The following is a 15,299-nucleotide window of genomic DNA, read 5'->3' as shown; positions in this document are numbered from 1 at the left end:
TTTAAGTTGGTGCTTTAGTAATTACTTATCATCATAAAATTTCAAATATTAATACAAATCAAATAATTCTAGAGATTTAAATGATTCAAATAATATTGTTCATATACAGCTCCAAGTTCACAATATATAAAAACTGATCAATATTGATTTTTTACATTATCTCAAATTAGATTAGACATCAACACTAACCAAATGACGAATGTATACTTTGATAAGCAGGTTATATGATCTAATACCAAAAATCTATTATTTTTAAACAAAATAATATTAGAAATAATATTTATATAGAAAATAATACAACAAAACAATTATATCTTATATAAAATTAGTCAGAAGATGATCCTCCAATTGGATCTGCAGCTGCAGCTCCAGGCATTACGTCAGGTTCAGAATCGGAAGAGTCATCCTTTGAACCCTTGGCCTTAGGAGGTTCACAAAATGCATATGGTGGCAGTGGAGGTGGAAAAGTGACTGGTTTTTGGTCGGTATCTGCATGTCTTTCCCAAAGAGCAATTTTAGCTCCATTTTCACCTGTAGCTGTAATGAGGAAGTTCCCTGAAGGATGTGCGTGAACAGCAATTGAAGGAAAACCTTTAACAGCTTTGTATCTGATTGGAATTTCGACTGGAGGCTCCTCTACAACTTCTTTTTGTGGAGACTTTGGTTGTTCTGTATTTTGTTGGGCTTGTGGCTGCTCTATTGGTTTTGGTGGTGGTGAATTTAATAATGATTCAAGAGAATCGAGATCTGGCTTTTGTTGCTGAATAGGTGGTGGCTGTTCAGGCTGAGCTGGCTGTTGCGGTGGTTCAGGAGCTGGTTGCTGGGCTTGTTCTGGCTGTTCTGGTTTTGGAATTTCTTTTTTAACTTTTGGAGGTTCAGGAGGAAGCTCAATTACATCGAATTCCATTGGAATAGACCATTTTGGCTCCATTGTAGCTAAATCCCATCCAACTGCGTATGAGTTTTCTGTTCCAGAATAAACTTCAACTGTTTTTTTGCCATTTTCGTTTTCTCTGACCAAAAATCCCGAGAAAACAGGGAAGTTGTAGTTTTCGTGGCCTGTGTAGAGGGCTTTAAGCTTCTGATCTCGTAAACTTATTAATTTAATTTTAGATTGCAGCAGAGAAACAAGTAAATATGAGTCATTTGGGGCTATTTCCATATGAGAGATAGGAATACCTTCTAAATTAACAGATTTCACACATAAGCCACTGAAAGTTTCGAAAATTCTGCAAAAACCATCCCAGGAACTAGAAATTACGAATTGACCATCGTGATTGAAAACAACTGAAGATACAGGATCGTTATGCGCTGATATCATACGAAGACATTTTCCAGTGGCCGTTTCCCAAATTCGGACACTTTCATCATAACTTCCACTAGCTATACGTAATTTTGACGGTGATATATCACAAGAAAACACATATGAATGATGACCTGTGCATTCTGATATGATTTCAAAATCTGTGGTTCTATACAAATTAATGTTGCCATCATCCGAACAAGAGATCAAAATTGATGAATCATTTGACCATTTAAGCTGATTAACTCCCTTTTTATGCGCAAATACTTTTTTTATTAAGCTTCCATTTTCCATATCGTAAATTGTGACAATTCCATTCGAAAAACCTGCTGCAAAACGATCTCCTGAAGGTGAAAACTGAAGGCAAGATACAGGATCATTCAGATCTGGTGTTATCTCGCCTTTTAATTGCCACATCGTGTTTAGAAAAGTGACATACTCAAGAAAGAGCTCAATTTGAAATCTAAGCAAATGTTAAAATCTTTAGAGGGTTATAGGTCAAATTGTCGGGACCTTCTTAAATTGTTCAATGGTGATGTAATTTTAGACGTTTCACTCCATATATTGGGATTCCTGGCTTCAAACTTTACCAGTAGAATACATCATCTAATAACTAAATAATTCAGACAGTATATAAGACTTTGGCGATTATTATATTGAATAATTTTGATAGTTTTCGTTCAGAAATTTTAATCATACTTTCCTATTGTTATTGTGTCATTTAATACCTATGAACTTAATTAAAGTTCATAAATTACCCTCAATTTTTAACTTTTGCAACTCCAAAAACCAGGTGTTTTTCCAGAACTACCATCTAGGATGAGTCCTAGGAGCTATAATTCTAGGATTAGATGAGACCCACTTAGTACTTTTATTTGTATATGTTTTAATGGAATTTGGTGAGGGGTCATGAAATTCGTATCTAATTTGCTATCATCTAAGCTGGTAAAAGTTAGAGAAAGCTATTTACTGGTTGTATATTACAAATATACCTTGTAATAGAAAATATAAGTGTTTGTGATTTAAATTCGCTCAATTAGCTCGAAAATTTGTTTTATATCCATGACAAACCAACACAATCCTATTTATGTGATTTCCAATCTGTTCTCAAAATATATCAGCATGAATATATATATATTGATATTATTTGCAATTTCATCATTAAATAGTACTTTTTTTTCTATTTTTAATTTAGAAATAGTATAGTTATATGATAGCGACACAATATTTTAATTAAAAAATATATGTTATCGATCATCACACTCAAATTGAATTTCAAAAATTTTAGAATTTTTCAATTTCAATATTGAAAATATATTTCTTATATCATAGCGATTCATGTTATAATAATATGGAGAAAAATATTGTTTTAAATCTAAAATTTAAAATGAATGATTGGGCATTACATTATTCCAATTTATTGTTTATTTGTTAATCTAGTGGAAACAATTAATATTTTGGAGAAACAAAAATTTGAAATTTGAAATTTTGAAAAAAATGCATGAATCGGTAATTAAACATTGATTTATTAATTTATTAGCCATGTTTTGATGTTGGTCTTATTCTTAAGCCGATTTAAAGAATTAATTTTTCCAAATCGTGTTTGACATTAACACATATAGATATATCAGGAAAAAAGGTATCACTTATCAAGTTATTGGTTTTTATGTATCTCCTAACTTTGCCTCGTTCTGAATACAATTCTAGTTAACGAATTTTAAATAACTATATGAAGAATACATCATTTTGGTTTTATTATTATTAAAATGATATATATTAGCTATGATATGCTTGTAAGAATATTATTCCGTGAATTGGAAACAGAAAAAATAAATTTAGACAGAAAATGCATATCTTTAAAAAATAATATGAAATTTAGCTTTGATATTATTATCCGATAAAATATGCATGATAATTACTCCGCAAATAAAATTTAGGAAGCAAGTTGTGACGGTTTGAGCGGTTTTTAATGGCTCACAAGGAAGGAAGTATCGTTTTATCAGGCAACAAGAGGTCTTGAAATGAGTAAAGGACTGATCACCCTTGAAAGGTTCAAACTTGCTTGCGCGCCGCAGTCTTAAAAATGATATGTTTCACTTCTGGTCGAAAATTTCAACCTCTATGACAGTTGTTGGATGAACAATTGTGTAGCGGGATGAAATCTGAGTGCGGCCTGGGGCTGCAGCGTCAATCTTCCCGGCATCTTTACCGCAATCATCTCTTAGATTGCACACAAAGTTGCGAACGAGCAGCTTTCTATGCGGTAAAGATGCCGGAAAGAGAGAGTCGATGTGAGGTTCTTTTCGAGGTCTCGTAGAATGATAGAAAGTTCCGCATTCATAACTTGAATGTGGAACTTTGACCGACAAGAGTGCACAATACACTCTTGTCGGTCGCAGTGTCTCATTCTGGGAGATATTGCCTCTGCATGTATCCCAGAATGGAACAATCTTTTGCAATCAGAATGTGATTGCAAAACTTTGACCGACAAGAGTGTATTGTGCATCCACCTTTGTCAATTAACTATGTTTTATAGAGACATCCCCTCACACATATTTTTTCTAATATAATTTTACCTTTTAATATTTATTTTTTTTTTGTGCTTTATATAACTTATGGTGTGTACCGAACTATCTTATAGACTCTACTGAGCTATCCACATATAAACATGTGACAATAACGCATACATACTCCCTTCGTATTCTGATCTCATGACATATTATCGCAAAAACTATATTTATACAACACACCTCATAAAGTCTCATTTTAGCCCTATCTAAGCGTTCAAAACCTATTTTCCCCGCGTAATCTGATTCTTCAGGCTCCGCTGATTCGATTTCTGCTGTCAGATCGTGAAAATATGCATCACAGAACAAGATAAACACAAATTACTTAACTTAATATTTTCCTTAAAATTTCCTATTCCTCGCTATGGGAATATTTATTATATCTTCCGTTTCCCCTCACAAATATATTTAATTTTCTGAATAATACGTATAATAAAATGAATAACTCAAAAACTAAAATACAATATTAATATTGGGTAATGACTCGATATGATCAAAACTTTTGAATTCATACATTTTTTGAAAAATTTGGATTTTTCAAAAATGATTTTGTTTGAGCATGAACGTGAAGCGAAATTTTAAGGAAAATATTAAGTTAAGTAATTTGTGTTTATCTTGTTCTGTGATGCATATTTTCACGATCTGACAGCAGAAATCGAATCAGCGGAGCCTGAAGAATCAGATTACGCGGGGAAAATAGGTTTTGAACGCTTAGATAGGGCTAAAATGAGACTTTATGAGGTGTGTTGTATAAATATAGTTTTTGCGATAATATGTCATGAGATCAGAATACGAAGGGAGTATGTATGCGTTATTGTCACATGTTTATATGTGAGGATAGCTCAGTAGAGTCTGTAAGATAGTTCGGTACACACCATAAGTTATATAAAGCACAAAAAATAAAAAATAAATATTAAAAAGGTAAAATTATATTAGAAAAAATATGTGTGAGGGGATGTCTCTATAAAACATAGTTAATTGACAAAGGTGGATGCACAATACACTCTTGTCGGTCAAAGTTTTGCAATCACATTCTGATTGCAAAAGATTGTTCCATTCTGGGATACATGCAGAGGCAATATCTCCCAGAATGACATCTTCATGCCAAAAGCAATATATTTCTTATTTAAATTTGCATAAACTCCAATTTTTTTTCAATCTTAATTAAATTTTTTTTCTACTTCTTTAATTCGTTTCATCTTTCTCATAGAATATCTATTCCTTTTACAGACATGAAATCACTAATCAGGCTTTTTCAATACTCATATATTTCATATAAATCATTGTTATTTTTTCTCTCATCGCATATTTTATTAAATTTACATATTTCCTCACACATATCCCTCTTCACATATATTGAATCTCCACACTCATCTATTAGAACAATATATTTTCGCTTAATCTCATATTATTCATTAACAATCCCTATTCTTATTTCTAGTTAATATACCAATATATATATATAGAATATATGCCGAATTACATATTCAGATATATTAAATTCAAGAAATTCTTCTAAATTATTCTCCTATTCATAATAAAATCATATTTAGTCTCACATCACAATTCTCTCAGTTCTCCAATATCATGTCATATTGGTAACATCACATATATATCTTATAATATCACTTTAATTTGTATTTTTTTATTTTAATTATATTTAATTAGTTCTACATTCTATTATTATAGAGGTTTGACAAATTCATCAATAGTTAAAATCGAAATCTATGCAGATCTTTGAATCTAATGAAAATTACATTTCGATATCTTTTTGCAAGCTTAATTTTTTGTATTATCTTAAAATACATTTAGTAATGTTATGTACATATTGAATTCAAATTATGACGCAGTATTATGCAACTCATCTTGAGATTCACATTTCATTTTCACAATTATTGCATATATACATCAATAACATATTGTACTCATATAGCTACACGACTCTAAACTCAATGACATCAAATAATGCTTCTAATATTTAAAATTATTTTTGCATTTTTGATTCTCAGCTTAACTTCTATAAATGTCACCAAAACATTTCATTCCTACCAAAAAATAATATATTAGTAATTAAGCGTTTATTATTATTGTTACTCACATCATATTAATTCATTTTTGTAATTTTTTAAATAAATGACTGGAATCATAAACCCTATGTACCCATATCAACATGTTAAAATTTCAAAGTCTGAAACTTAGTATACATTGAGTTTCATGAAATCAGATAATCTCGTAGATTTCTTAAATATTATATATTGCTGGCCAATAATGATGCAGCATGATTCTCCATCATATCAGCATTCTAAACATATCTTTATTTTGTCAATTGGCATAAATTAAGGGTGCTTTTCAGGCGATAAATGGTATTTTAGATACCTGGGTATTTCCGAATTCTTTGTGATCATTGATTTCCGCATGCATAGCATAATATTTGTTTCTTCTAATGAATTTAAAAGATATTTATATGATAAAATGCAAATGTATCCTTTTTTAAAAAATATTAATGTCCGACCCAGACATTCATCCAAATATATACAGCGAACTGCGAAATATTTGCAAACACCACATTGATTCATATATTGCGTTGTATCAGCTGAAAATGGAAAAGGAAGAAGATTTAAACTCAATTTACAGACTGATCAAAACAGAATTGATTGATTCAAATAAATATCCTCCCCAAATAATTATGCGAGACATTTTAAATATCATTCCGTATAATAATCGCTATGCAAAGTCATATTTATCTCTTGCCAAACTCATATCTGATGATTACCATGTCACAGAGGTCAGAAATGTTGAACAACCTATTTCAAACTTCTTGTTTTACAAAGAATATGGAATTAAATTAGACAAATCATATGATTTTGAAAAATTTAACTTGGAAAATCTGGATATTCATATAGAAGATACAATTTACAGAGCAATTATGTATAATGACTTAGAAAGATTCATCACATTCACAGAAAGAGAATATTTTGATAAAGATCAAATACTTAAATGCGATTTATATCCATATTCTTATTATGGATATTCATTACTTGAATTATGTTGTTACCATGGAGCAGTAGATTGTTTCAAGTTATTAAGAACGAAATTTAACTCAGAAATAACTGGAAATTGTCTAGAATTTTCATTTTTAAGAGGAAATCCGGATATCATGAGCGAATGTTTGAAATATCAAAAACCAGATGAATATTGCATGAAGTATGCAATTATTTCACACAATATTGATTTTGTTACATTCTTGATGAATGAATATAATATAAGGATCAAATTGGATTATTGTGTACAGTTTAATAATCTCGAATCATTTTTAGTATATTTAGACCAAACTAATGATATAAACAAATGCTTTGCAAATTTAGCAATGTTTAATATTCCATCTCTTTGTGAATATTTCCTATCAAATGGTGCAAATGTCAATGAAAAAGGTGAATATGGACAAACCGCTCTTCATTATGCAGCATGTTATAACAATAAAGAAACTGCTGAACTTCTTATATCACATGGTGCAAATATCAATGAAAAAGATAAGTATGGAACAACAGCTCTTCATTTTGCTGCAAAATATAATAGTAAAGAAACAGCCGAACTTCTTATATCACAAGGTGAAAATATCAATGAAAAAAATAATTATGGAACAATAGCTCTTCATTTTGCTGCAGAAAAAAATAGTAAAGAAATAGCCGAACTTCTTATTTTACATGGAATAAATATCAATGAAAAAAATGATTTAAGAGAAACCACTCTTCATTATGCTGCAGAAAAAAATAGTAAAGAAACAGCCGAACTTCTTATTTTACATGGAATAAATATCAATGAAAAAGATCATAGGAAAAGAACCGCTCTTCATTACGCGGCAGAACATAAATTTAAAGAAACAGCCGAACTTCTTATTTCACATGGTATAAATATCGATGAAAAAGATAATGATGGAAAAACCGCTCTTCATATTGCAGCACGTTATAATCTTAAAGAAATAGCCGAACTTCTTATATCACATGGAATAAATATCAATGAAAAAGATATATTTGGATTAACCGCTCTTCAAATTGCAGCACGTTATAACTATAAAGAAATAGCCGAACTTCTTATTTCACAATTAATGTGATATTAGGGTTGTACAAACTGGCACGCCTGCTGGCACGATTTTTTTTTAAAAAAACACATTAAAAAAGTCACTTTTTGCCCCATCTAATGAGTTTTTTTACATCCCCCTTATTTTTCATTTTAGATATGATTTTAAGCTCTCCAAATTGAAGTTTACCTGATGTTTCTTAGTTTTTTTTTTTTACCGGAAAGCTGCCATCGAAGGCAAGTTGTGTTGCTCTTTCATCAGCTTCTTTAGAATATGAGTCTACATATCCATATGGAACTAATATTGGCGCGTTTGTATAAATTTCGTTTATACATTAATTGCTGTTTTCTACTTCGTTTGATTTAACGATTTATTATTACTATTATCTGGAATAATTAAATGTTTATCTATATCAATATTTTCTCTTATCTGCTATAACGAATGGATCGTTGAACACTTTTGCAAATATTTCGAACACATTTTCTCCTTTGGAAATGCTTTAAGTGTTTTTATCTATAGTACTATTATAATCTCGGGTTCATCCCATTCAATTTTGAATACTTTACAAACAAGCTTTCAAATATATTGAGCAAAAACACCAATTGAACATAATATATTTTTTCTATATACATTTTAAACAATTATATAAAAAGGGGTGGCACTCTTTTTTGACACTCAAAAAGTGTTCCCTAGGGTAAAAGATCTCACTTTATTGTGAGATCCAGAGGGCATTTTTCTTTGAAGTTGCCATGAATAAATTATATACAAGATACTCGTTAATGTTCATATAGAGTAACCTGAAGCAAATTTATTATTCGTAATTATATTTCGCATTGAAAACTCATGAGCTCAAATCAAGAAGCGTTCAAAATGCAAATATCCTACGTTGTGATACGATCATTGATGACCACAAAGTTTTCGGTTAAGTATATATACATTCTAATACGTAATACTCCAACCATCTTTTAAGGTTGTTTACAGCAAAGGTTTATAGCAAAATATATATAGACCTAGTTCCAAATCCTTCGTTTGGCGTTGTTCTGCAGATTTAATTTTGACCGTTATAGCAATAAATCACGCGTTATACATCTTATACAAATTTATTATGAGTCATGGATGTTTACTGTAGATGAATCTACATTATCAACCTTTTTTGCATTATATCAAATTTTTTATTCTTAATATTTCAGAATAAAATCTTTTGTTTATTCAATTATACAAGTAATATTTTTATAATGTTCAATATTTAGATGATATTATGGATATTGAAAGATTTTCAAAAAAATTCAGATTATTTATCAAATTTAATCAATCCATTATTCATTACCCCTATATATCTATATCCTATTTAACATTCGTGCCTAAAGCTCACTTTTGGTCTTGTTTTTTGACAGGGTTGGCCGCATAAATATCTGAGATAAAAACTACGTATGAAATTGGGATGTGGTATAACGGTTAAAAACGCCGGATTGGCTTTATTTTTGGGGTTCCGAGTTCGAACTAAGTGCCACATATTTTTTTATATTTGAAAAATAAATAGAAGATTGCTATTAGTAATGTTGTAAACAGAAATTCATCAAAAGTGACACCTCAGAAAAGCTAAAATATTGAATTTTTGGAACTTTTGATAGAGCACGTTTTTAAATATTAATTAAAGTAAATGTATATTTTGTAAAGATTCTTTTTAATAAAAAATATAATTTTGAAGAAGAACACAAAATCTTCTGAAAAATAATATCACATAAACTCATATTATTTTCTAATATATAACTATTTTATATAAAAATCAAATTCAATGATCTTCAAAGCGAAGGATAGACCTCAAAATTTACGAATATAATGAGTGGGAATATAATGCTTATCTATCATAAAACCATATGAAATATCAATTTTTGCTTTACGCCTAATTTTTGACGACAATTAGCAAAAAATGTTAAATGTTAACACTCAGTCCATTTGAATATGAAAAATAAAATTGACTTTGATTAAATGTTTTTATTTATCATGCAATTCTTCTTGCGACCAAAGATTTGAATAAAAGTTCAAAAAATAAGATAGCTTAAAAAATAATATACGGTAGTGTTTACTAATAGATGAATAGTATATAAATTCTATTAAAATGGATTTGAACCAAAAAATATAAAACCAAAAATAATTGTTATAATTTAAATGAAGAAGTAATTTAAAACGATTTTATTTATGATCAAATTTTATATATTTTTTTGGATCAAATCCATTTTAATAGAATTTATATACTATTCATCTATTAGTAAACACTACCGTATATTATTTTTTTAAGCTATCTTATTTTTGAACTTTTATTCAAATCTTTGGTCGCAAGAAGAATTGCATGATAAATAAAAACATTTAATCAAAGTCAATTTTATTTTTCATATTCAAATGGACTGAGGTTAACATTTAACATTTTTTGCTAATTGTCGTCAAAAATTAGGCGTAAAGCAAAAATTGATATTTCATATGGTTTTATGATAGATAAGCATTATATTCCCACTCATTATATTCGTAAATTTTGAGGTCTATCCTTCGCTTGAAGATCATTGAATTTGATTTTTATATAAAATAGTTATATATTAGAAAATAATATGAGTTTATGTGATATTATTTTTCAGAAGATTTCATTCTATATGCCTATGAAAAGTACTCTCAAAACTAACTTTTTCCTAATTATAATTAAATCTAGAATATTGTATTATGCTTAGTATTATTTCATTTTTCTCATTCAATTTAGAATTTACAAATGTCAAAAAATTGAGAGCTGTCACTTTTGATGAATTTCTGTTTATTACAGTAACAAACAATTAAGCTGTTTTTAATCACATATATGAATAAATTAAGATTGCGAATAACTATAATTTGCTTTTGACATAGATTTGTTAATATGAAGCAATTGAATGTCCTTAAGTTCACTATTCATACCAAAGGACCTATGCAATCTTGGTATAACTGAACTATTCATACCTTAACATTTAAATTTTCGGAATTATTCTCCATTGTTATAGGTTGGAAAGTGATTACAAACATAAAACGTATTTTAAGATAGGTAGATACAAATAGACTGTAAAATACAAATAACATAAAACAATATTCTAAAAAATCTTTATTCTCGTGAAAATATTCATTGAATATAACATGTATCTAATGGTTCATTTGAATTTAATATAATGCAAAATTGAAAATTATTGAGAATAATTTCCAAATATACTATTATTCATAATTTTAGATCTAACTATGAAATTAGGTAATACAATGGTATTTATTGTAGGTTTTTATGTTTGTATTGTACTAAATCAAAAATATAAGAATTTTTTGTTAAATTTATCGGGAATCCATCATTTAAGTTTCATTTATCTATGCACACATGCTAATATAGAAAAGACTATTTAAATGCGTATATCTAAAATAGGTTAATGTAAACCAATAGAGTAATTGAGGTAAATGTTTTGCAATTTTGAAATTTACTCATGTTTATGTTGCAATGCGATATTATTCATATAGTACCAGATCTTATGATAATAATAATCAAAATTATTTGAACAAATAATGAGATTGGTAAAAATTTGGATTTTGACACACTGCTTCATAATTTTATTATATACAAAAGAATTTCAAGTGATTATCAATATTTATTTCTCAATATTGTTTAAAATTTAAAGATCAAAGTTCACTTTTTTTGAATTAAGGAATAAAAAATCTTATAACTGTTTTGTGAGTCGATTTTAATATAGCTTCAAATATTATTTTACAAAAATATGCGAAATTAAATACGAAATTATTAATCTTTGATCAAATACCAAATTGATTATTATTTAATTAATTGTTGGTGATAATACAATTCATTGATATAGCGAAAAAAGAAAAAATAATATGCATTCGGATTCGAACCTGGGTTTTCCGACCCCAAAAATAAAGCGACTTACCAAATGAGCCACATGATATTTTCATTCAATTTTTATTTTTAACTATAAGAATTTTCACAAAACTTGCTTGTCTCCAAATCTACCATCAGCTACATAATTGAACAAAACTCACAACGCCAAAGAGTAGCTTAATACTATACATTTCAATGTATGGTTTACTTCATTTTCAAAAATTATTACATATTTTTCAATTAACGATTTTTTCCCAAATGACTTTACTCACAAAACTGACCCATTTATATCGCTTATTACTGACTTACAAAGTCGAAAACACAAGTTTTTGCCGTCTTCAGAACATATGATTTAATAACGGATATCATTTTTAAACAGATGTGTATCTATTAATGAATACTTTCATTAAATCTCTTACTGCAGAGGAAGAATACGGGTCTAATATGGCCACAGAGACATGTGTCAGATTTTGAATTTTTTTAGATTTCAACACGGTTTTTCCGTATACTGTAAATTTTTATTTTATTACAACTTTCGTATTTTTAGCTAAGTAACATACATTCAAATGACGCATTAATAGATAAAATAAAATCTTTATTCTAAAAATATTGGGAATTTCTAAACAACACATGAACAAATTGTATTTGAACAATTATATAGCACAAATGCATATGATAAGAAGTTAGAACAAAGAATGAAAATATTGATAATTTACTTTAAAGTGAAGATTCCAATCAAAAACTAATAGTATCTATATAATTCGAACAATACAATTCTTTTCGAGATTGATTCTGAGAAATTTTACAACATTTTCTTAGCAATCAGATATCGAATTCATAGAACGAGTGAAATTCAATAATGCCATATATGATATTGCTATGCTTCATATGCTAAGCCTAATGCGTACTATTTTGGTCGATGATTACGTATAGATCGGAGTGCACCGCCTTTTATATATCAATTATAACATTATCAATCAATTTTCTGCTTGTTGAATTTAATAACCTAATTTTGAAAAACACTCATTTACGACTTTTTGTTAGGGGTACTATGTAAGCAAAAAATATGGAAATGTGTAATTCGTTAGTATATGATTATTTTTGCATCAAATGCTGATCATCATTTGAATTTAAAATTATCGTCGCAAGGGAATTACGACATTCACTTCAAATTTGAAATTTTAAATGGAAAAAGTTTTATTGGTGCAAATTCCTGGAAAATGGGTATCAAAAGATTTGATTATTCCTCCTAGGGATGCTACAGATGAAGATGCTAAATCAATAAAAGACTTATTGAAACCGCAAGTTGGAAATGATCTAACAAAAGTCAATATTTTAATAGCAACAATGCCTGCAACAGAACCTACATATGATGTTAATCAAGCCGAGAAAGGACTTGCTCCAATTAAAGGTTCGAAATCTCCTTTTTCATCTGTTGTTTTCCAAGGAATCCGATCAGGAAGGAGATCAGCTATTGTTCCATGCATTGTATCAGATAGTAAATGAGATAACTTCATTGCTTCAGAAAATGGAAAATATTATATTCCAACAGAAGATTTCGCAAAAGCTGAAGTATATTTAAGACTCAAAGGCTGTGGTATGTGGATTGAATCCGATCCTGTTCCATTCCCTGGTCTTACCCTCCAAAAATTAAATTCATCATGGTATCCAGAAGTAGATGCACAAGAAATAAGAGGTGTTGCATTTCCACGAACAGCAGCAACAGAGATTTATTCAACAAACAAAATCCAAGAACGTTTATCTCAAATTGGAGTCGAAACAGGAAATAAATCACTTGGATTTTGGATTTATGACGGCGTTGAAGGCGATCCAGCACCAAAGATTGATAAATGTGTTGTTATTATGAAGACACTTGGTGACAGACGCCTTGAAACTCATCTTTTGATGGGAATTGAAGAAGTTATTAAATTAATTGACGACAAAACATCAAAATCTATTGTTGATTCATTAGAAACTGTGTTTAATAAGCATTCTATTCCTATTTTCAATGATAATACAAGCGCAATTGATTATGTTCATAAAATTGAATCAAATATTAAACACAGAATTAGAGAAACCATTCCAAATTTGGATTCATTACATTTGTATAAAGACGATGTATTCGATTCATGTGGTTTCATTGATCCAAATGAATTTTTAGATATCAAAATTAATAATTTCCACAAATTTGTTGAATTATTTAGAATTATTGGCCACGAATGCGGCCGAATCATTTCCTGCATTCATCGTCAAGGATTTCTATGGGGTACATATGCAGATCACGATTTCTCTGAGTTACATTGCAATGCACATCCAGATAATTTTGTTATTCTTCGCAAAGTTAATGAAAATTTGTTGTCTCCTGTTGATTTCGACATGTCCTTTGAAGCCAGATGTTCTATTAATTTCTGGGATCTCAACAAGGATGAACTATCTACATTCATGAATATGGAAGCAGAGTTTACTAATTTACTTGGTGATTTGTGCGGCCATTCTGCATTGTCTCAGTATGGAAGTACTGCTATTAAGAAGAGAGAAAGACTTCATGGAAATAATCATATTATTTTGGAAGTTTTAAGAATGATTCTCGTTTATGAATATGTTCAATCTTACGATTTGCCTTCAAGGAAAATTAAGGAAATTGTCGATCAAGGAGTGTTGGATGTCGTGGAAATGGCTCTGAAACAAACAGAGAATATTCAATCTTAATAAAAAAAATTAAATTTGCTTTTTTTTTGCCTTCAAGGAAAATTAAGGAAATTGTCGATCAAGGAGTGTTGGATGTCGTGGAAATGGCTCTGAAACAAACAGAGAATATTCAATCTTAATAAAAAAAATTAAATTTGCTTTTTTTTTTGCCTTCAAGGAAAATTAAGGAAGGGGTATTATTATTGTCGTCTGGCGGTTTTAGACGACAATGCGAATTTTCAAATAATAGGATTTTTAGCCAGATAAAGAGCTACTCCATATATCATGCGTGTTTGCATACTATATACATAGATGGAATTGATGTTCTTCCTTTATTTAGGTACCGAAACATGCTTGAAAAATCTATTTTTTAGACGACAATGATAATTTTGTCACTTTTCCAGACGACAATAATAATTTGTCACCTTTTTAGACGACAATAATAATTTTGTCACTTTTTCCAGACGACAATAAAACATCCTCATTAAGGAAATTGTCGATCAAGGAGTGTTGGATGTCGTGGAAATGGCTCTGAAACAAACAGAGAATATTCAATCTTAATAAAAAAAATTAAATTTGCTTTTTTTTTGCCTTCAAGGAAAATTAAGGAAATTGTCGATCAAGGAGTGTTGGATGTCGTGGAAATGGCTCTGAAACAAACAGAGAATATTCAATCTTAATAAAAAAATTAAATTTGCTTTTTTTTTGCCTTCAAGGAAAATTAAGGAAATTGTCGATCAAGGAGTGTTGGATGTCGTGGAAATGGCTCTGAAA

General features: G+C 29.3%; 3 protein-coding genes across 3 annotated transcripts, besides 2 other annotated features; 2 read left to right on the top strand and 1 right to left on the bottom strand.

Annotated features, from left to right (window-relative positions):
- Positions 1–325: 325 nt before the first annotated feature.
- TVAGG3_0487820 (WD repeat-containing protein family) lies at positions 326–1,729 on the bottom strand (the record flags this gene model as incomplete). Its single annotated transcript, XM_001308120.1, has 1 exon — positions 326–1,720. The coding sequence occupies one exon, from the start codon at positions 1,718–1,720 to the stop codon at positions 326–328; it is 1,395 nt and encodes a 464-aa protein (XP_001308121.1).
- Positions 1,730–6,373: 4,644 nt separating this feature from the next.
- Positions 6,374–7,981, top strand: TVAGG3_0487810 (ankyrin repeat and SOCS box-containing protein 4 family; the record flags this gene model as incomplete). Its single annotated transcript, XM_001308121.1, has 1 exon — positions 6,374–7,981. The coding sequence occupies one exon, from the start codon at positions 6,374–6,376 to the stop codon at positions 7,979–7,981; it is 1,608 nt and encodes a 535-aa protein (XP_001308122.1).
- Positions 7,982–9,505: 1,524 nt separating this feature from the next.
- Positions 9,506–9,543: a mobile genetic element.
- Positions 9,544–10,717: 1,174 nt separating this feature from the next.
- Positions 10,718–10,754: a mobile genetic element.
- Positions 10,755–13,031: 2,277 nt separating this feature from the next.
- TVAGG3_0487780 (uncharacterized protein) lies at positions 13,032–14,546 on the top strand (the record flags this gene model as incomplete). The annotated part of the gene is made up of 1 exon (XM_001308122.2): positions 13,437–14,546. The coding sequence occupies one exon, from the start codon at positions 13,437–13,439 to the stop codon at positions 14,544–14,546; it is 1,110 nt and encodes a 369-aa protein (XP_001308123.1).
- Positions 14,547–15,299: the final 753 nt, after the last annotated feature.

This window comes from Trichomonas vaginalis, chromosome II, assembly GCF_026262505.1.
Source record: "Trichomonas vaginalis G3 chromosome II, whole genome shotgun sequence".
NCBI lineage: Eukaryota > Parabasalia > Trichomonadida > Trichomonadidae > Trichomonas > Trichomonas vaginalis.
Note: the sequence above shows the minus strand (reverse complement) of the source record. Positions and strands in the feature narration are given on the sequence as shown.